General features: G+C 40.8%; 1 protein-coding gene and 1 pseudogene across 1 annotated transcript in view; both read left to right on the top strand.

Annotated features, from left to right (window-relative positions):
• Positions 1-18,133, top strand: part of LOC118363839 (uncharacterized) — a 31,653-nt gene extending 13,520 nt beyond the window's left edge. The window contains 1 exon segment of the mRNA XM_052487025.1: positions 8,789-18,133. Within this exon segment, the coding sequence (XP_052342985.1) occupies positions 8,789-11,736 (2,948 nt within the window). The 3' untranslated portion in view covers positions 11,737-18,133.
• Positions 18,134-18,171: 38 nt separating this feature from the next.
• LOC118363837 (toll-like receptor 13) lies at positions 18,172-23,555 on the top strand (annotated as a pseudogene).
• The last annotated feature ends 343 nt before the right edge of the window (positions 23,556-23,898 follow it).

Below are 23,898 nucleotides of genomic sequence, written 5' to 3'. Positions count from 1 at the left end.
GAGGATGGGCTCAATGTAATGGCTGGAACAGAATAAATGGAATGGTACAAAAGGGTTCCTGTCCAAAAGGGTTCTTCAGCTGTCCCCATAGGAGAAACCTTTTTGGTTCCAGGTAGAACCCTTTTGGTTCCATGTAGAACCCTCTGTGGAAAGGGCTATACCTGGAACCAAAAGGGTTTTTACCTTGAACTAAAACTAGTTCTTCAAAGGCTTCTACTATGGGGACAGCCGAAGAACCCTTTTAGGTTATAGAAAGCACCTTTTTTCTAAGAGTGTATCAAACACATCAAACACGTTGTTTCCATGTGTTTGATAGCATTCCATTCTCTCCATTCTAGCCATTATTATGAGCTGTCTTCCTCTCACCAGTCTCCTGTGGTGCTTATGTCCTTCTCTCTCCACTTATTCAATGGTCTTTCACCTGTGGATGAAATAAAGTCTATGAAGTATGAATGAGAAATGGAATTATAACAAGGGGAAAGTCAGTGCACAAAGGGAAACAGTATCTATATTAGTTACATTACATCATAAAGAACATATAAGCAAGGTAGATCTACTGTGGTATCACAATGTGGTATCAGTTCTGGCTCACAAATAAGGACTATGTCTGCTATGATGTCTGTGAAAACTTCTCTCATACCTGCTTTGTAAATCACTGAACCCTTTCCCATGAAGCTCTTGTCTTCACAGATGATCTAACCATGCATGCCATTGTTGTTATTATGTACATAGTGCTATTTCTATTGTTTTATCACCCTTTCCATTATTTTATTTTACTAGCTCTGCATGTTGGAGGTTGAAGCCGAAGATTTTCACTCTACCCTGCAATCACACCTGCAACCCTGTTCATGTGACTATTAAACAATCTGATCTGAATCTGAATGAAATAACTCTCTCCCTGACTCAATAATCTTCAATGAAAATGCACTGAATTCTAACCTGAGACTTACCCATTATGCACAGTCTTATAACTGTCATCTCTATGGGACTGGGTTTCAATTTCATCAGTTGGTTTTGTTTAGCTATTCATTGGGAGCCTAAACACGTATCCTCTTGAAAGTTCTATGCTGCATTAGAATTGCATTCTGAGATTTCTTTACGAACACATTCCTTTGTATACTTTGTCATCTACTGGACACAAACTGTTATTACACAAAGTAGACAGAAGTGTCTCTGAGAACTCTGGTTCAGTCATCTTCCTTGACCAAGGAATTGAGAGAGACATTCAGCAGTGGGGAACCGCGAGGGCTTTCTATGCCTTCAGAAAAAGCCTAAGGATTTACAATTGTATTGATATATTTTAAACAAAATTCTGTTTAAATGTCTATGTAATATTTACAATAATTTGTATGACCTTCTGAATTCATCTCTTCAGTTTGTGTTGGAAAGAGAAAGGTTACTACTGAAGAGAAAAAAATATCCAATCAGGATTTTCTTTGGTGGTCTCTGGGTAGAATTATCTAGCTAGCTCAGCCAGCAAATGTCTCAGTTCTAATAAGTGCCCTTATACAGTGCCTTGCGAAAGTATTCGGCCCCCTTGAACTTTGCGACCTTTTGCTACATTTCAGGCTTCAAATATAAAGATATAAAACTGTATTTTTTTGTGAAGAATCAACAACAAGTGGGACACAATCATGAAGTGGAACGACATTTATTGGATATTTCAAACTTTTTTAACAAATCAAAAACTGAAAAATTGGGCGTGCAAAATTATTCAGCCCCTTTACTTTCAGTGCAGCAAACTCTCTCCAGAAGTTCAGTGAGGATCTCTGAATGATCCAATGTTGACCTAAATGACTAATGATGATAAATACAATCCACCTGTGTGTAATCAAGTCTCCGTATAAATGCACCTGCACTGTGATAGTCTCAGAGGTCCGTTAAAAGCGCAGAGAGCATCATGAAGAACAAGGAACACACCAGGCAGGTCCGAGATACTGTTGTGAAGAAGTTTAAAGCCGGATTTGGATACAAAAAGATTTCCCAAGCTTTAAACATCCCAAGGAGCACTGTGCAAGCGATAATATTGAAATGGAAGGAGTATCAGACCACTGCAAATCTACCAAGACCTGGCCGTCCCTCTAAACCTTCAGCTCAAACAAGGAGAAGACCGATCAGAGATGCAGCCAAGAGGCCCATGATCACTCTGGATGAACTGCAGAGATCTACAGCTGAGGTGGGAGACTCTGTCCATAGGACAACAATCAGTCGTATATTGCATAAATCTGGCCTTTATGGAAGAGTGGCAAGAAGAAAGCCATTTCTTAAAGATATCCATAAAAAGTGTTGTTTAAAGTTTGCCACAAGCCACCTGGGAGACACACCAAACATGTGGAAGAAGGTGCTCTGGTCAGATGAAACCAAAATTGAACTTTTTGGCAACAATGCAAAACGTTATGTTTGGCGTAAAAGCAACACAGCGCATCACCCTGAACACACCATCCCCACTGTCAAACATGGTGGTGGCAGCATCATGGTTTGGGTCTGCTTTTCTTCAGCAGGGACAGGGAAGATGGTTAAAATTGATGGGAAGATGGATGGAGCCAAGTACAGGACCATTCTGGAAGAAAACCTGATGGAGTCTGCAAAAGACTTGAGACTGGGACGGAGATTTGTCTTCATTGTACAAGACAATGATCCAAAACATAAAGCAAAATCTACAATGGAATGGTTCAAAAATAAACATATCCAGGTGTTAGAATGGCCAAGTCAAAGTCCAGACCTGAATCCAATCGAGAATCTGTGGAAAGAACTGAAAACTGCTGTTCACAAATGCTCTCCATCCAACCTCACTGAGCTCGAGCTGTTTTGCAAGGAGGAATGGGAAAAAATGTCAGTCTCTCGATGTGCAAAACTGATAGAGACATACCCCAAGCGACTTACAGCTGTAATCGCAGCAAAAGGTGGCGCTACAAAGTATTAACTTAAGGGGCCTGAATAATTTTGCACGCCCAATTTTTCAGTTTTTGATTTGTTAAAAAAGTTTGAAATATCCAATAAATGTCGTTCCACTTCATGATTGTGTCCCACTTGTTGTTGATTCTTCACAAAAAAATACAGTTTTATATCTTTATGTTTGAAGCCTGAAATGTGGCAAAAGGTCGCAAAGTTCAAGGGGGCCGAATACTTTCGCAAGGCACTGTATGTTCAGCGTCAGTATTTTATTCTCACTTATGTTAACTCACTCATCCCCTTCGCCATCCCTCTTCATATTAATATTCCTTCATTCTTTCTGAGAATGACACCTCTACTCCCACTCTTGCTACACACACACACACACACACACACACACACACACACACACACACACACACACACACACACACACACACACACACACACACACACACACACACACACACACACACACACACACACACACACACACACACACACACACACACACACACACACACGCACACCTTGATATGAGAGCGACGTCATTCTCCCTTTCATTCCATTTTCTTTCCTCTCACCTGTGGATGAAATTTAGTCTATGAAGTAGGAATGAGAAATAGAACAATAACAAGGGGAAGATCAGTGCACAAATGGAAACGGTATCCATGTTAGTTCTATTACATCATAAAGTACATACAAGCAAGGTAGATCTACTGTTTTTTTTCCAATTCTGGGATGTTTGCTCAATAACTTTTACCTTATGTTACACTGAACATCAATATAAATGCAACATGCAACAATTTCAAAGATTTGACTGAGTTACAGTTCAAATAAGGAAATAAATCAATTGAAATAAATAAATTAGGCCCTAACCTATGGATTTCACATGACTGGGAATACAGGTATGTATCTGCTGGTCACAGAAAGTAGGACATTGATCAGAAAACCAGTCAGTATCTGGTGTGACCACCATTTGCCTCATGCAGCGCGACACATCTCCTACGCATAAAGTTGGCCAGGCTGTTGATTGTGGCCTGTGGAATGTTGTCCCACTCCTCTAATATGGCTGTGAAGGGCACACTTCTCCAGCATGCCAGTGACTATCGAAGGTGAGCATTTGCCCACTGAAGTCGGTTACGACGCCGAACTGCATTCAGTTTAAGACCCTGGTGAGGATGACGAGGACGCAGGTGAGATGCTTTCTGACAGTTTGTGGAACCCATAGCTTCATCAGCTATCCGGGTGGCTGGTCTCAGACAATCCCGTAGGGGAAAAAGCCGGATGGGGAGGTCCTGGGCTGGCGTGGTTACATGTGGTCGGCGGTTGTGAGGCCGGTTGGATGTCCTGCCAAATTCTAGAAAACAGTGTTGGAGGCGACCTCTGGTAAAGAAATGAACATTACGTTCTCTGGAATGTAAAAAGTGTCAGTGTTAGTACCCGTTTGATGTTTGGATCAGAATGTTCATAGTTCTAGGAAATAAATATCTCAGGTCTCGGGAAGTTCCCGTATATGGTCAGCATCAGTATTTTATTCGGTCCAACTGTGAGAGAGAGCAAACAAGCCTGACTTCCCCCCCGACTCTCTCTCTCTGTCACTTCTTCTTTTCTGCCCCTTGTTTTCTGCCACTTAGTCAACTGTATGTCAGGTCAACCCAGTCAGTTAAGTTTTCACATTGTGTTGTAGCTGTTTGTGAGAAATCAATCTAGACAAATACCAATATATATTTTGAATAAAGTTTAGTGAAGTTAAATGCCAGGGAAGTGCTCTTTGGAACAGGGTGGTAGAACCGCGACTCAGGTGATTACAGTCCTATGCTGCACTAGTGCTCACTGTGACCGTCTTCCTCTGACAATTGTGAGTAAAAATGATTACTATGTAGTCTGGCTGTTTTTAGTTGTCTTTTGCTGGTGTATCTCTTCAAAAATATCATACAAATGTGTGTTTTATTCGTATCCAGACAATGTTATTACCCTTATATACTCATTTCTAATTTGATAGTGGTCTTTACTTTTTTTCCTTTCTACTGTAGTTTGTCTTTATCAGTAAAGCATCCTTTTTGTGAATTATGTTGATAATTTGGATGACCTATAAATAATAATCTGTCAGTTATTTTGAGGACCACAATACCATATAGAACATCATAAAGAACATCAGTTTTGTCTCACAAATAAAGACTATGTCTGCTATGATGTCTGTGAATACTTCTCTCATACCTGCTTTTTAAAACACTGAACCCTTTTCCATGAAGGTCTTGTCTTCGCAGAGTATCACACACATAACTCTCCCTCACTCAATAATCTTCCAAGGCAATGCAATGAATTCAAACATGAGAGTTGCACATTCAGGACCAATGTCTAATACTTATAATGTTGAGCTTTGTGGAACTCTTTGTTTACATTTCATTAGTTGATTTTGTTTGGTTATATTTGTCGTGAGCCAAAATGCGTATCCTCTTGAAAAAGTTACTATCCATGTTGCTTTCCCTGCCATCCTGAGAGCCTTCTTAACTAACACATAACTTTGCATAGTACGTCATCTAGTGGACATAAACTGTTATTACAACAAGGAGACACGAAGAAGTGTGTCTTCAAAAACACTGGTTTAGACATTTCCTTGACCAAGCAATAAGACATAACTTGATGTTTCAGAGATTTACTGGTTTGGGTGAGCAGCAATCAAAGCATTTTGTATTTCATCAACAGCGGAAGATTAGTAAGTGCTAGAACCAGTTAGAATTTTGGATCAGAATGTGCTTTAGATCTTAGTTCTCAGTTATGATTTCTGAATTCTAAATTCACTTTATTATTGGGGTCAGCAACAGTATTTTCTTCTGACGTCCAATTTTGGGATGTTTACTCATTGACTTTCTTCTCACTACCTCCTCACTTATGGTAAATCGACTGTCCCCCCCCAAAATTGTGAAAATGACGTCTCTCTCTCTCTCTCTCTCTCTCTCTCTCTCTCTCTCTCTCTCTCTCTCTCTCTCTCTCTCACGCTCTCTCTCTGTTTCAATGTCAATGTCAATTTAAGGGGCTTTATTGGCATGGGAAACATATGTTAACATTGCCAAAGCAAGTGAAGCAGATAATATACTAAACTGAAACCAACAATTAAAACGTAACAGTAAACATTACACTCACAAAAGTTCAAAAAGAATAAAGACATTTCAGATGTGATATTATGTCTATATACAGTGTTGTTATGATGTGCAAATAATTAAAGTACAAAAGAGAAAATATAGGTTGTATTTACAACGGTGCTTGTTTTTCACTGGTTGCCCTTTTCTTGTGGCAACAGGTCACAAATCTTGCTGCTGTGATTGCACACGGTGCTATTTCACCCAATGGATATGGGAGTTTATCAAACTCAAATTTGATTTCAAATTCTTTGTGGGTCTTTGTAATCTGAGGGAAATATGTGTCTCTAATATAGTCATACATTGGACAGGAGGTTAGGAAGAGCAGCTCAGTTTCCACTTCGTTTTGTGGGCAGTGTGCACATAGCCTGTCTTCTCTTGAGAGCCAGGTCTGCCTAAGGCAGCCATTCTCAATAGCAAGGCTACATATGCTCACTGAGTCTCTCTCTCTCTCTCTCTCTCTCTCTCTCTCTCTCTCTCTAGTCTATCCAGTCACTTTGTGCTGGATCTCTGCTTACAAGTCGAAACAAAGGGTTAATATAGTGAAGTTTAAAGGCAGGGAAGTGCTCTTTGGAGCAGGGTGGTAGAACCAGGACTCAGGTGATTACAGTCCTATGCTGCACTAGCGTTCACTGTGACTGTCATCTGACAATTGTGAGTAAAAATAATTACTATGTATTTTGCCTATATTTTTCATTGTCTTTTACATTTACATTTACATTTAAGTCATTTGCAAGTCTATCTCCTAAAAAAATATGATACAATATGTTTTGTGTTTTCTCTTATTCAGACAATGTTTTTACCCTTTTCTACTCATTTCTAATTTGATAGTGGTCTCCTTTTATCCTCTCTGATGAACAGTACAAGTAAAAGTCTTGGACGCACCTACTCATTCAAGGGTTTTTCTTTATTTGTACTATTATCTACATTGTAGAATAATAGTGAAGACATCAACACTATGAAATAACACATATGCAATCATGTGGTAACCAAAAAGTGTTAAACAAATCAAAATATATTTGAGATTTGAGATTCTTCAAAGTAGCCACCCTTTGCCTTGATGACAGCATTGCACACTTGGCATTCTCTCAACCAGCTTCATGAGGTAGTCACCTGGAATACATTTCAATTAACAGGTGTGCCTTGTTAAAAGTTAATTTGTGGAATTTCTTCCCAACTTCCAACTTCCCACATCCGTCGTGTTGTGACAAGGTAGGGGTGGAATACAGAAGATTTGGTAAATGGTCACTTTCAACACACACCACTAGGCGTCTCAGCAAATCAAATCAAGTCCATATTATATTATGTCATATTATGTCAAGAACAGCTCAAATAAGCAAAGAGAAACAACAGTCCATCATCCACATGAAAGTCCATCAATCCAGAAAATGAGGACCGCCAAAGGAAAGGAAAACCCAGAGTTACCTCTGCTGCAGAGGATAAGTTCATTAGAGTTACCAGCCTCAAAAATAGGCAATGAACTTCACCTCAGATTGCAGTCCAAATAAATGCTTCACAGAGTTCAAGTAACAGACACATCTCAACATCATGTGTTCAGAGGAGACTGCGTGAATCAGGCCTTCGTGGTCGAATTGCTGCAAAGAAGCCACTACTAAAGGAGACCAATAACAAGAGGAGACTTGCTTGGGCCAAGAAACACGAGCAATAGACATTAGACCGGTGAAAATCTGTCCTGTGGTCTGATGAGTCCAAATTTGAGATTTTTGGTTCCAACCGCTGTGTTGAGATGCAGACGCAGTGTAGGTGAACGGATGATCTCTGCATGTGTGGTTCCCACCGTGAAGCATGGAGAAGGTGTGATGGTGTGGGGTGCTTTGATTTTGACACTGTCAGTGATTTATTTAGAATTCAAGGCACACTTCACCAGCATGGCTACCACAGCATTTTGCAGCGATACGCCATCCCATCTGGTTTGTGCTTAGTGGGACTATATAGTATTTCAACAAGACAATGACCCAAAACACTCCTCCAGGCTGTGTAAGAGCTATTTGACCAGGAAGGAGAGTGATGGAGAGCTGCATCAGATGACCTGTCCTCCACAATCACCCAACCTCAATCCAATTGAGATGGTTTGGGATGAGTTGGACCGCAGGATGAGATGACCGCAGGAAAAGCAGCCAACAAGTGCTCAGCATATGTGGGAACTCCTTCAAGACTGTTGAACAAGCATTTCAGGTGAATCTGGTTGAGAGAATGCAAAGAGTGTGCAAAGCTGTCATTAAGGCAAAAGTTGGCTACTTTGAAGAATCTCAAATATAAAATATATTTTGATTTGTTAAACGCTTTTTTGGCTCAACTTGATTCCATGTGTGTTATTTCATAATTTTGATGTATTCACTATTATTCTACAATGCAGAAAATAGTAAAAATAAAGAAAAACACTTGAATGAGTAGGTGTGTACAAACTTTTGACTGGTTCTGTAGTTTGTCTTTATCAGTGAAGCAAACTTTTTGTGAGCTATATTGATAATGTGGATTACCTATCATTAATAATCTGTCAGTAATTTTGAGGACCACAATACCAACAGCTATCAATGTTATTGCAATTTCATTCGATTGTCTAATTATGCTATATATCAGGACCCCAAATGTAACAGTTAGTCACTATATTATTCTTTGTTATTTACTCTAGAACTGAAGAAGACGGCAAGCCATTGGGCACAGACGTCAATCCAAAGTCTATTCCACGTGAGTTCAACATCATTAAATTGAGATAACGTTGATTCAACCAGTGTTGGCTCAGTGGGAAGCCTCTAACACAATGACACTCAAGGTAACCATGCCTGGAAAACGAAGTGGGCTTACATTCTCTCAGCTGAGACTCTTTCTTTGTTTCCTGATGTATTGCTGGGCTCTTGCTGATCCAGTATGTGGGTACTTCCTGAAAAACTGCACAATCCGGGGTAATCTCAGCGACCCCTCTAACATGAAAGTACTCTGTTATAACAGGAATCTTGAAGTCATACCTTCAGATATTCCGCTGAAAGTAAGCAATTTAGACTTGGCCATGAATAAGATTTCCAAGATCGAAAAGTTGGATTTTACAGACCTATCAAACCTCAAAATTCTAAACATGTCCATAAACCAGATCTCTCAAGTGGACGATGGGGCTCTTGGACACCTAGATGCTCTGCAGGAGCTGGGTCTGGCTCATAACAGACTCACAACCCTATCAGACCATTTGTTTCAGGGCCTGGCCAACCTCTCCCTGCTACATCTGGACAACAACCTCATTGCAACCATCAGCTCCTCATCATTTCAGCCTCTCTCCAGTTTGAAGACAGTGAATTTAACCAAGAACAACCTTTATAATATGAAGGAAGTTCAGGCCATTGTACAATTACCACACTTACAGGAGTTGTACATTGGGAGCAACAGATTCACCTCTTTCCAGTCACAGGAAATATCAAATACTTCTTTAGAGCTGAGGCTGTTGGATTTATCCCGGAATCCATTGGGAATCTTCAGGATCACGGCAGATGTTCTTCCTTACCTTGAGGTGTTAGACATCGCCTACTGTGGCCAACTTGGACGCATGGAATGGGATGTGCTGAACAGGTCTTTTCTGAGCAACGTCAAACGTCTCAACTTGAGTGGCATTGAGATGTCTTTTGAGAGGATGGGTATGGTACTGCAGACTGTCAACTCCTCATTAGTCCATCTGAGATTGCAAGACCTTGTAAACAGCTCAAGGCTAAAGGTCAAGGCTCTCACTGATATTGCCTGCCATATACCTAAACTCAGCGTGCTCCGACTAGAATATAACAACATAGGTCATCTCTCTGAGGAATTTCTGCAGTCATGTAAACACATGACAGAAGTGGACATATCAAATACTGGTCTTACTCAGCTGTCTGAATTTTCATTCAGATCAATAGAGCAAATAAGTGCTTTGAAACTGGGCCACAACAGGCTTTCTTCCGTACCAAAGGCCACAAGAAATCTACCTACACTGAAGATCCTGGATCTCAGCTTCAATATCATCAATAAACTAGGCTGCTCAGATTTCTCCAATCTTACAGGACTCACACAACTCTTTATTTTCCATAATCAACTCCCCAACCTTCCAGGATGTGTTTCCCAGGATTTGAAAGAATTAAGGATCCTTAAACTGGGATCAAACAAAATCCTGACCTTGAATGAAGCCTTCATGAATGGTTTGCACAAACTTGAGACTTTGAATTTGGCAGGCAATAAACTGAGCTCTATAAGAAAAGGAGAGTTTAAAAGCTTAACATCACTCAAGACTTTACTTTTATATGACAATCAGATTGCCAGTATGGAAGATGGAGCCTTTGAGGGATTGGTCAACCTTACAGAACTTCAACTGGACTCAAATAAGATCACTCAAATAGGTATAAGAAACACTGTGCTCATGGGGCTTCCACTCTTAAGATCTCTTGATATATCCTGTAATTACATCACATATGTAAATGATGATAAATTAGACCCTCCACCCTTCTCTCATCTGACATCTCTGGAGAACCTCAGGATATTTAGTCAGCGTCACAAGGGACTGTCTCATCTACCTATCAACTTTCTTGAAGGACTGAAATCTTTATTGTCATTCCAGGCAGGGAGTCTCAATATTAAGGACCTGCACCCAAACACATTTATTCACACACCCCGGTTGTGGTTCCTTGATATCAGTAAGAATGAGTTCACAGCCCTCACTCCAAAGCTGTTTCACCCAACCCCAAGGCTCAACAGCCTGTACCTGTCCAAAGCACGACTTCAGTCCTTAGATTTCCTCGTAGGAGCAAACCTCAGTAGAGTCACTTTCTTGCAGGTGAGCAAGAATGACATAACAGTAGTCAACGAGACAGTGTTGCAATCTCTCCCTGCCTTGACATACCTGGACATGCAAGATAATCCTTTCACCTGTGGCTGCAGTGATGCTTGGTTTGTCCAGTGGATGGAGAGCGACAACCAAACACAAATTGTTGGTGCAGGAGAATTTACCTGCAACTATCCTGCCGATCTAAAGGGCAACAAGCTGTTGGATGTTAAGCTTCAGTTCTGTACAGTGGACTTGGGACTTTACTGCTACATCTCTACCACTTGTCTGGTCCTCCTCACCCTGGTAGCATCCTTTGCCTACCACTTCCTGAAATGGCAGGTCATTTATGGCTATTACCTCTTCCTGGCTTTCCTCTATGACACCAAGCAAAGGAAAAAGCACACGCCTCATGGCTGTCAGTACGATGCCTTCATCTCCTACAACGCCCACGATGAGCCCTGGGTCCTGAGGGAGCTTCTGCCAGAGCTGGAGGGAGAGCAGGGCTGGAAGCTGTGTCTCCACCACCGGGACTTCCAGCCAGGCAAACCCATCATAGACAACATTATGGACGGCATCTACGGAAGCCGCAAGACCATCTGTGTCATCAGCCACCGCTACCTGGAGAGTGAGTGGTGCTCCCGGGAGATCCAGGTGGCCAGCTTCCGGCTCTTTGATGAGCAGAAGGACGTCCTGATTCTGGTGTTCCTGGAGGAGATCCCTACCCACCAGCTGTCACCCTACCACCGGATGAGGAAGCTAGTGAAGAGACACACATACCTGAGCTGGCCCAGAGCTGGGGAGCAAACCGGGGTCTTCTGGCAGCAACTACGGCTGGCTTTAGAGATCAAGGACGGCCCTGCTGAGGAAAATCCCCTCCTCTCTGTTGTGCAGGCTCTGTGATAGTGACACGTTGATAGTGACACCTCACTCTGAACCTTTTCTGTATATTTACATGAGAATATTGAAGATGCACTCTCACACTTTTGTCTAATTTTAGCCAGTTGTTTTGAAAGTGGTGCTCACGAGCCAGAAGTGGTCCCCGTTTTCTGTGTATCACGTCATCTAAAGTGTTTTTTTGCCTATTAGTATTATATGTTATGAATTAATTTCATACTATGCAGTATGTTATGATTTTATTGTGCTTATCATCCTGGAGTGCATCTTTAAGAAGTTCCTAAGAGTATTGATGTGCCTATAGGTCAATCTAAGTAACATGTGAAAAAAATCCCCATCAAAGTTAGTTTAAGCTAGAGATATCAGTTTCTTTGCATGGGTCTCAGAGCAATTGATATTATTCTGTACATTTATCTTCAAGGCCAAATGTAGTTTGATATGTTATGTTTTTTTATGGTAATTTTTATGGTATTAAATGCTAAACTTAGCTAATAAGCTAAGTAGTTACAAAGTTAGTAAGTAGTTGAACAGTTCCTCACTAGCCAAAATGCTAAAGTTGTCCGTCATCTGTCATATGCAACTATGCCAAAACTAACATACCATACTAAATGGAGTGTTTCGGATTTTCAGTGCATTTAGAAAGTAATCAGACCCCTTGACTTTTCCCACATTTCGTTATGTTACAGCCTTATTCTAAAATGTATTAAATTAATAAAAAATCATCATACATCTACACAGTATACTCCATGATGTAAAAGCAAAATGTGTTTTTTTTTTACATTGTAGCTAGTTTAATAAAAATGTTTCAACAGAAATACCTTTTACATAAGTATTCAGACCCTTTGCTATGAGACTCGAAATTGAGCTCAGGTGCATCCTGTTTCAATTGATTCTTGAGATGTTTCTACAACTTAACTGGAGTCTATATGTGGTAAACTGAATTGATTGGACATGATTAAAAAAGCACACACCTGTCTACATAAGGTCCGACAGTTGACAGTGCATTTCAGCGCAAAAACCAAGCCATGAAGTCGAAGGAATTGTCCCTAGAGTTCCGAGACAGGATTGTTTTGAGGCACAGATCTGGGGAAGGGTACCAAAACATTTCTGCAGCATTGAACGTCCCCAAGAACACAGTGTCCGCCGTCATTCTTAAATGGAAGAAGTTTGGAACCACCAAAACTACCTAGAGCTGGCCGCCCAGTCGAACTGAGCAATCAGTGGAAAAGTGACTTTCTCAGGGAGGTGACGAAGAACCCATTGGTCACTCTGACAGAGCTCTAGAATTCCTGTGTGGAGATGGGAGAACCTTCCAGAAGGACAACCATCTCCTCAGCGGGCACATAAAGGACTCTCAGACCATGAGAAACAAGATTATCTGGTCTGATGAAACCAAGATTGACTCTTTGGCCTGAATGCCAAGCGTCACGTCTGGAGGAAAACTGGCACCATCCCTACGGTGAAGCATGGTGGTGGCAGCATCATGCTGTGGGGATGTTTTTCAGAAGAAGGGACTGTGGCTATTTAATCCATTTTAAAATGAGGCTGTAACGTAACAAAACGTGGAAAAAGTCAAGGTGTCTGAATTCCTTCTGAATGCACTGTACGTACAGAATAATACGAAATGCTCTGAGACTAGGTTTGTAGCTCAGTTGGTAGAGCATGGCGCTTGTAACGCCAGGGTAGTGGGTTCGATTCCCGGGACCACCCATACGTAGAATGTATGCACACATGACTGTAAGTCGCTTTGGATAAAAGCGTCTGCGAAATGGCATATATTACTATTACTATATTAGGTTTGCAACCGTTTATGTTGGCTTTCCACATCTGCAGTGGAAGGTGGCTGAGCTACAGCGATGTTTGTCAGACCATGGAACATCCGAAACGGTTTGGCCTACAAACTATTATGACCCCTCTATGGAAAGACACAGGCCTGATCTGAAGGTAAACCAGCACTGATTCCACTCTATGGAAAGGGGAGACTCTTACGAACAAGGTGATGTTCTCCGTTTTGTCACAGGTCTCAGCTGAAGGTAACCCATACAAACTAATTGAAGTATGAAGGTAGTTTTCTTCTAACAAAAATAAGCGGTTACATTTAAAAATATATATTTTAAAAAGTTATTGTATCTCCTAGATATCGGAGAGACCAGTGCTTAATTTGTAAATCAGGAGGTGTCGGAACAATAAAAAGTGAGCTCGAGAGTCAGGTGACCTGGGGAGTTCTAAGGTACTGGAACGAATGAAAAGTGAGCACGAGAGTCAGGTGACCTGGGGAGTTCTAAGGTACCGGAACGAATGAAGAAAATGCATTACCTTCATAATAAATCTTTGCATGCATATCATCACATTTGCGTAGTGGCATAGAGCAGTAGAATTCAGGCACTTATAGAGGTTGCACACACGGAGAACATTTTTAGTAGCCTGGGGTCCGGGAAAATGTTAGCCTTTTATAAATGAATTTCAGCAATTTTATGTCATTTTACCTGACTGGAGACTTTGCCAGAATCTTTTTTAGTACCGCAAAAATGATCGAAATAACAGGCTACGTTGACACTGACAAACTGAGAAATCTGAGATCAATTAAAAACGACCTTGTCTTGAATCCATCAAAAGTCTAGGCCTAGTTGTGTGAAGACACATATTGTAGGCTACAATATGTGGGGCAAATTATAGTCCTAAAAATGCTTCCAATTTGACTGACTCACTCAGCTAACTCGCTGGTGATGGCCGATGCTCGTGCCAAAAGCCTCTCCCTCTCGCTCTCTCTTTTGTAAAAATAATACTTCGAAGTTGATCAAAAATGTTGGTATTCTACAGCAGAGTCTTCTCTTTTCAGCAGGAGTCATTTGCCTTACAACCTGTGTTTTCGCTTGATTGAACTTAAAATATTCAAATATTGCGAAAGGCCTGTTTTTTCTGCATGGTGTTTTTTCACTGACAGATTTGCCACTCGTTCCCGGATGTAGGCTATTCCTTGTTTATTAGGTTACAATCCACAGCTACTGATCCTCTGTCACTAAATTATAAATTATTGTTATGGTTTTTGTTTGCTATTCTGAATGATTTAATCCATTTCTGAACAGACAGCAGTAATAATATAACTTTGGCAAATGTATTTAAATGTATCAAGGGTGCTGCAGTTCATTCAGAATCCTTCGCATGGCTATGATTCTATGAGGAAATAAATGAGAGATGTGAGTTGCAGGCTCATGTCTATCAGAGTAGAGAGGGAGAGAGGTCATAGAAAGTGAAACTCATTCTAGTTATGTGAGACATACTGGCCGCTTCTCACACAGCCAAGGCCACGCGTTGGTCTCAAACATTGCTTACAATGTTACGCAAACCAATAACCCGGGCCGAACCAACCAAAATCAACTCTTAGAATATTAGTCCCACCTTAAAAATGTACCTTTTCACATTACTTTTCTTTCTGGGGCCCGGAGAATTAACTAAAGGCTAAATTAAGCACTGGGACAGACACATCAAAAACCTTATTCCGTATGATTTCTTTTTGGAAAGTATTTTTATTTGATTTTTTACATTTATGAGTATGTTATTCAATGCGTTTCTATGGGCTTTAGTAGTAAAGGGCAAATTCGATATTTTATCAACTATTTTTTTTAGAGGGTAGGAAATGCTTATATTTGTAAATTGAATAAGCCAATTCATGATCATATTAGCTTATTTTTTCCTTGTCATAGATATTCTTGATTTTGTTACTAAATGAATGCAATATAATCACACTTTTACAGTTTATTTGTACATTTTGATATCTGTCATACAAAATGTTCAGCATAAAATGTGATAATAAAGTATCAATTGAAGCGTTCAAAGAACATTGTTCGAGTGACTTGTGTATTGTGTTGTTTGAGTTAACATGTGATTATATGTATTAACAGCAGGTTTGGATCATTTTCTAATAAGACACCATGTTGTCCATTGAGTACAGATGTTCACAGTTGTTATTCATCGAACAGAGATCGCAGACACACTGACTCCTATTCCACACAGCCCATCATGTCTGGGGGGATTTTGTTAGGCTCTGGGCGGATCCTGCTGAAAGCCAGTAGCCTGGGTGTCTCCTAGTGGTAGTACTCAGAGTCCACATACACTTTGATGTCATCATGCCTTCCTTGATGCTGGAGATGGGCAGTGGGGCCTCTCTGGCTACTGCCCTAGAGGTGGCAGACAGGTCCTTATCACAGGAGGCTTGTAACAACTTGATTGAGGAGGATGGGCTCAATGTAATGGCTGGAACAGAATAAATGGAATGGTACACTCTTAGATAAATGGTTTCAAAAGGGTTCTTCAGCAGCTTCAGGTTCTTCAGGTAGAACCCTTTTTGGTTTCAGGTAGAACCCTTTTGGTTCCATGTAGAACCCTCTGTGGAAAGGGCTCTACCTGGAACCAAAAGGGTTTTACCCAGAGTTCTTCAAAGGCTCCTACTATGGGGACAGCTGAAGAACCCTTTTAGGTTCTAGATAGCACCTTTGTACTAAGAGTGTATCAAACACATAAACACATTGTTTCCATGTGTTTGATACAATTCCATTCACTCCATTCCAGCCATTATTATGAGTCGTCCTCCTCTCACCAGCCTCCAGTGGTGCTTATGTCCTTCTCTCTCCACTTATTCAATATTCTTTCCTCTCACCTGTGGATGAAATAAAATCCATGAAGTATGAATGAGAAATAGAACGATAAATACAAGGGGAAAGTCACACAAAGTATCCATATCAGTTTAGTTTCACCATATTTGGTCTGTTTGCTCAATAACTTTTTCTCACTTCCTCATTCACTTTCGTTAAAACATCCCACAGGACACCCTTTTTTGTGTTTCTATTCGTGTTTTTTTTCTGAGAATGATACCTTTACTCCCACTCCCTGTTTCACTTCTTCTACACACACACACACACACACACACACACACACACACACACACACACACACACACACACACACACACACACACACACACACACACACACACACACACACACACACACACACACACACACACACACACACACACACACACACACACACACACACACACACACACACAGTATTGTAGAACTAACACACAATTCAGTCTCCTTCAAAATCCTAGTTTCCCTAACCCCTAAATCTAACCCTTACCCTTTTTATTTTTTTTATTTGACCTTTATTTAACCAGGTAAGCTAGTTAGTTGAGAATAAGTTCTCATTTACAACTGCGACCTGGCCAAGATAAAGCAAAGCAGTGCGACACAAACAACAGCACAGAGTTACACATGGAATAAACAAGCGTACAGTCACTAACACAATAGAAAAAAAGAAAGTCTATATACAGTGTGTGCAAATGGCGTGAGGAGGTAAGGCAATAAATAGGCCATAGTAGCGAAGTAATTACAATTTAGAAGATTAACACTGGAGTGATAGATGAGCAGATGATGATGGGAAAGTAGTGATACTGGTGTGAAAAAGAGCAGAAAACGAAATAAAAACAATATGGGGATGAGGTAAGTAGATTGGGTGAAAACTTAACCTTAACCATAACCCTGAACCTAACCCAAGCCCCTAACCCTAACACTAAACCTCGCTCCTAACCATAACCGTAAACCTAATTCTAACACTAACACTAATTCTAACTTTAAGCTTCCACACACACACACACACACCTTGATATGAGAGAGACGTCATTCTCCCTTTCATTGCATTTTATTTCCTCTCACCTGTGGATGAAATATAGTCTATGAAGTAGGAATGAGAAATAGAACAATAACAAGGGGAAACAGTATCTATATTAGTTAGGTTGCATCACAAAGAACATACAAGCAAGGTAGATCTACTGTTGTATTACAATGTGGTATCAGTTCTGGCTCACAAGTAAGGACTATGTCTGCTGTGATGTCTGTGAAAACTTCTCTCATACCTGCTTTGTAAATCACTGAACCCTTTCCCATGAAGCTCTTGTCTTCACAGATGATCTAACCATGCATGCCATTGTTGTTATTATGTACATAGTGCTATTTCTATTGTTTTATCACCCTTTCCATTATTTTATTTTACTAGCTCTGCATGTTGGAGGTTGAAGCCGAAGATTTTCACTCTACCCTGCAATCACACCTGCAACCCTGTTCATGTGACTATTAAACAATCTGATCTGAATCTGAATGAAATAACTCTCTCTGTCACGTTCTGACCTTTATTTCCTTTGTTTTGTATTTATTTAGTATGGTCAGGGTGTGAGTTGGGTGGGCAGTCTATGTTTGTTTTTCTATGATTTGGGTATTTCTATGTTTCGGCCTAGTATGGTTCTCAATCGGAGGCAGGTGTCATTAGTTGTCTCTGATTGAGAATCATACTTAGGTAGCCTGGGTTGCACTGTTTGTTTGTGGATGATTGTCTATGTTGATGGTTTGTTTCAGCGCAACTCGCATTAGCTTCACGGTTGTTATTTTGTTTACTGTTTTTGTATAGTGTTTCAGTGTTCAGTTCTTTCTTTAATTAAACATTCAACATGAACACATATCACGCTGCATTTTGGTCCTCCGATCCTTCTCGCCTCTCCTCTTCAGATGAGGAGGAGGACGACCGTGACACTCTCCCTGACTCAATAATCTTCAATGAAAATGCACTGAATTATAACCAAACACTTACACATTATGCACAGTCTTATAACTGTCATCTCTATGGGACTGGGTTTCAATGTCATCAGTTGGTTTTGTTTAGCTATTCATTGGGAGCCTAAACACGTATCCTCTTGAAAGTTCTATGCTGCATTAGAATTGCATTCTGAGATTTCTTTACGAACACATTCCTTTGTATACTTTGTCATCTACTGGACACAAACTGTTATTACACAAAGTAGACAGAAGTGTCTCTGAGAACTCTGGTTCAGTCATCTTCCTTGACCAAGGAATTGAGAGAGACATTCAGCAGTGGGGAACCGCGAGGGCTTTCTATGCCTTCAGAAAAAGCCTAAGAATTTACAATTGTATTGATATATTTTAAACAAAATTCTGTTTAAATGTCTATGTAATATTTACAATAATTTGTATGACCTTCTGAATTCATCTCTTCAGTTTGTGTTGGAAAGAGAAAGGTTACTACTGAAGAGAAAAAAATATCCAATCAGGATTTTCTTTGGTGGTCTCTGGGTAGAATTATCTAGCTAGCTCAGCCAGCAAATGTCTCAGTTCTAATAAGTGCCCTTATATGTTCAGCGTCAGTATTTTATTTGGTCCAATTGTGAGATGGATCAGACAAGTCCAATTTTGGTTTGTTTTCTCTATAACCTTCTTCTCACTTATGTCAACTCACTCATCCCCCTCGTCATCCCTCTTCATATTAATATTCCTTCATTCTTTCTGAGAATGACACCTTTACTCCCACTCTTGCTACACACACACACACACACACACACACCGTGCGTGCATGCACGCACGCACGCACACACACACACACACACCTTGATATGAGAGCGACGTCACTTTTCCTTTCATTCCATTTTCTTTCCTCTCACATGTGGATGAAATTTAGTCTTTGAAGTAGGAATTAAAAAATAGAACAATAACAAGGAGAAGATCGGTGCACAAAGGGAAACAGTATCTATATTAGTTCTATTACATCATAAAGTACATACAAGCAAGGCAGATCTAATATTTTGTTTTCCAATTCTGGGATGTTTGCTCAATAACTTTCACCTTATGTATCATAATATGAAGGAAGTTCGGCCCATCGTACAATTACCACACTTACAGGAGTTGTACATTGGGAGCAACAGATTCACCTCTTTCCAGTCACAGGAAATATCAAACACTTCTATAGAGCTGAGGCTGTTGGATTTATCCCGGAATCCATTGGGAATCTTCAGGATCACGGCAGATGTTCTTCCTTACCTTGAGGTGTTAGACATCGCCTACTGTGGCCAACTTGGACACATGGAATGGGATGTCCTGGACAGGTCTTTTCTGAGAAACGTCAAAAGTCTCAACCTGAGCGGGATTGAGATGTCTTTGGAGAGGATGGCTATGGTGCTGCAGACTGTCAACTCCTCATTAGTCCATCTGAGACTGTATGACATTAGTGAAGAGAGGGTCATGGCTCTCGTTGATTTTGCCTGCAATATACCCACACTTCGCTTGCTCCGACTGCATCATAACAACATAAGTGCTTTGTCTGAGGAATTTCTGCAGTCATGTAAACAAGTGACCCGAAGTGGAAAATAATAATATTATTCAGCTGTCGGAGGTATCATTCAGATCAATGGAGCAACTAAGTACTTTGAGACTGGGCCACAACAGGCTTTCTTCCGTAACAGATGCCACAAGAAATGTATCCACACTAATGCTCCTGGATTTCAGCTTCAATATCATCCATAAACTGGGCTGCTCAGATTTCTCCAATCTTACAGGACTCACACAACTCTTTCTTTTCCACAATCAAATCTCCAACCTTACAGGATGTGTATTCCAGGATCTGAAAGACTTAAGGATCCTTAAACTGGGATCAAACAAAATCCTGACCTTGAATGATGCATTCATGAGTGGTTTGCACAAACTAGAATATTTGTCGATGTCATACAATAAGCTGAGCTCAATCTCTAAAGGAGACTTTAAAGGCTTAGCATCACTCAAGACCCTTCTTTTATTTGACAATCAGATTGCTAGTCTTGAAGATGGAGCCTTTGAGGGATTGGTGAATCTTACAGAACTTAGACTACAGTCAAATAAGATCACTCAAATAGACATAAGAAATACTGTGCTCACGGGACTTCCACACTTAAGAACTCTTGATATATCCTGTAATTACATCACATACATAAATGATGATAAATTAGACCCTCCACCCTTCTCTCATCTGACATCTCTGGAGAACCTCAGGATATTTAGTCAGCGTCACAAGGGACTGTGTCATCTACCAATCAACTTTCTTGAAGGTCTGACATCTTTATTGTCATTCCAGGCAGGGAGTCTCAATATTAAGGACCTGCACCCAAACACATTTATTCACACACCCCAGTTGTGGTTCCTTGATATCAGTAAGAATGAGTTCACAGCCCTCACTCCAAAGCTGTTTCACCCAACAACAAGTCTCAACAAACTTTATCTGCCCAAAGCCCGACTTCAGTCCTTAGATTTCCTCATAGGAGCAAACCTCAGTAGAGTCACTTTCTTGCAGGTGAGAAAGAATGACATAACAGCAGTCAATGAGACAGTGTTGCAATCTCTCCCTGCCTTGACATACCTGGACATGCAAGATAATCCTTTCACCTGTGGCTGCAGTGATGCTTGGTTTGTCCAGTGGATGGAGAGCGACAACCAAACACAAGTTGTTGGTGCAGGAGAATTGACCTGCAATTATCCTGCCGATCTAAAGGGCAACAAGCTGTTGGATGTTGAGCTTCAGTTCTGTACAGTGGACTTAGGACTTCTTCTACATCTCGACCACTTGTCTGGTCCTCCTCACCCTGGTAGCATCCTTTGCCTACCACTTCCTGAAATGGGAGGTCATTTACGGCTATTACCTCTTCCTGGCTTTCCTCTATGACACCAAGCAAAGGAATAAACACAAGCCTCATGGCTGTCAGTACGATGCCTTCATTTCCTACAACGCCCACGATGAGCCCTGGGTCCTGAGGGAGCTTCTGCCAGAGCTGGAGGGAGAACAGGGTTGGAAGCTGTGTCTCCACCACCGGGACTTCCAGCCAGGCAAACCCATCATAGACAACATTATGGACGGCATCTACGGAAGCCGCAAGACCATCTGTGTCATCAGCCACCGCTACCTGGAGAGTGAGTGGTGCTCCCGGGAGATCCAGGTGGCCAGCTTCCGGCTCTTTGATGAGCAGAAGGACGTCCTGATTCTGGTGTTCCTGGAGGAGATCCCTACCCACCAGCTGTCACCCTACCACCGGATGAGGAAGCTAGTGAAGAAACGCACATACCTGAGCTGGCCCAGAGTTGGGGAGCACACCGCGGTCTTCTGGCAGCAACTACGTCTGTCTTTGTGTTGGGATGAAATGCAATTTTAGCTTCTAAAATGTGAGATTTGGGTTTTCATAAGCTAGGGCTCTGCTCAATCAGTGGCCCGCCCCTGTGAAGGGACATGGTCTATAAATCTTTTCAAACACGCCCTCCTCTCCCTTCCTATATAAATCCTTGATGACAATGTAACCTCCTGTTCCGAGTTCCGAGGACGACGGTCCGATGTCAGAATGGTCCAGATAATAACTACAGAACGAAGCCAACATCAGCATGAGCTTTGGTTGCGATTGGTATGGACTTTGAACTCTTATTCACTACAGAAGTGATACCTCCTAGCCGTTGAGTTAGCAACAGCCGCTGCAAACGAGGGTTAGGAAGGAACAGACAGACTATCCCGTCTACCACACAATGACGTTATACAACATATTCAATTTACCAGCAGAGACATTCTTCAAAGGACAAAGGACTCGGTTGGGCAACACGGCCTTCCATCTACCACCAACCTACCGAAACTAAGCTCAGAGTAAATATTTATTGCATTTTCCTTTTCCAAATGGGCGGTAATTTAGAATGCATAAGATACTGTATTTACAATAGCACAGCTTCGCCCCTTTGTTCCTCACTCTTCCCGCTCTTTCACTCAAACCTAGCCCTTTTCTTTGTGTAACAAGCTGTCATATCTGTTCCGCCCGCTAGAGCCGTTTTCCTTTTGACGTAATTTGTAATCAAGTTATGATTTAATTATGTGTATGTGTAATTCTGTAGCTCAGTTGGTAGAGCATGGCGCTTGTAACGCCAGGGTAGTGGGTTCGATTCCCGGGACCACCCATACGTAGAATGTATGCACACATGACTGTAAGTCGCTTTGGATAAAAGCGTCTGCGAAATGGCATATGTTATTATTATTATATTTAATTCTGTGTGATTTGTTAGGTATTTAGTAAATAAATAATTAAACCCAATTTTGTATTGCTGATTCAACTTGTTAGCCAGGGTTCGTGCAAATAACCAAGATTTTATAACTTTCAGATGAGACTGAATTAAGGTAACGGTTAATATTGACTGCTATTGATGTAAAATATTACGATGTCTTTAAGAGTTTATTCGGGAAGATAACAGCTCTATAAATATTATTTTGTGGTGCCTGACTCTAGTTATTACATTTACATGATTAGCTCAATCAGGTAATAGTAATTACGGATCAATTATTTTATAGAATAGCATGTCATGTTACTTAATCCGGCATAGCCAAAGGCACGACATTATTGGAGCCCCCTGATAGGAATCTAAAATAGAAAATGATGCTTTCATTTTGATTCAGCCTGTATAAAATAGAAAAGCAGATTACATAATACACCAAGTTTATCGTACACATTTTTGGAGTGGTAGACAAGCATTATTGTGTGAGTGTGTGTGTGTGTGTGTGTGCTGAGGATTCCCTACCTCTGTGTTGTTCTCTGACGTAGTCAGGGTAACGTAAGTGAATACATTTCTGAGGGTTGATAAAGCTAATTATAGAAATCTGAGAAAAAGGGCTATTTCTGGCTCGGTCATAATTAATTTCTTGAGCAAGGACAAAGAACCAGCCGATTGAAATTCAGGAGATGTAAGCTTGACCAGCGATATATATCTCTGTCTCTCTCGTGAGTAGACCAAGGCGCATTTTGTTGTTGCCGGTTAAAACATTGTCAAAAAACGCAGAAAAGGATTTGAACATAATACGTTATAAGTAAAACCTTTCCCTTGCCAAGGGAATCCTATGTGCTGCATTTTCAGGCACAAGGGAGGATTTAGCTTGCATGCTAAAGCTAACAAGCGAAATAGCCATTTTGTTTTCTTGTGCTACATTGAAATTCCTCCACCTTGCGGAACGGAAGTCCCGCCCTGGGTAGTTCCGTTTGATTTCAGTGTGTGAAATCATTGACCGTTGATGTGCCCTAGTATATTCTTTCATGAAGAATTATTCAGGTCACACTCAAGTCATTACTTATGATATCCAGACGGATATCAACGTCTTATCCAATTGAACTAATACGTGTAAATCTGTCCATTTACATTCTGAAATAGATATTTGAAACAATGTCCAAATTGATGGGTTTTCTAAATAAAACATTGTAAACTTTTTCCAAACTAACCTAGATGAAGCAACTTCTCAGGTTAATAACATTTGAATTCCCAATTAGCCTATACAGGT

This window comes from Oncorhynchus keta, chromosome 30, assembly GCF_023373465.1.
Source record: "Oncorhynchus keta strain PuntledgeMale-10-30-2019 chromosome 30, Oket_V2, whole genome shotgun sequence".
Lineage (NCBI taxonomy): Eukaryota > Metazoa > Chordata > Actinopteri > Salmoniformes > Salmonidae > Oncorhynchus > Oncorhynchus keta.
The sequence above is the reverse complement of the archived record's forward strand: the minus strand, read 5'-3'. Positions and strand labels throughout refer to the sequence as shown.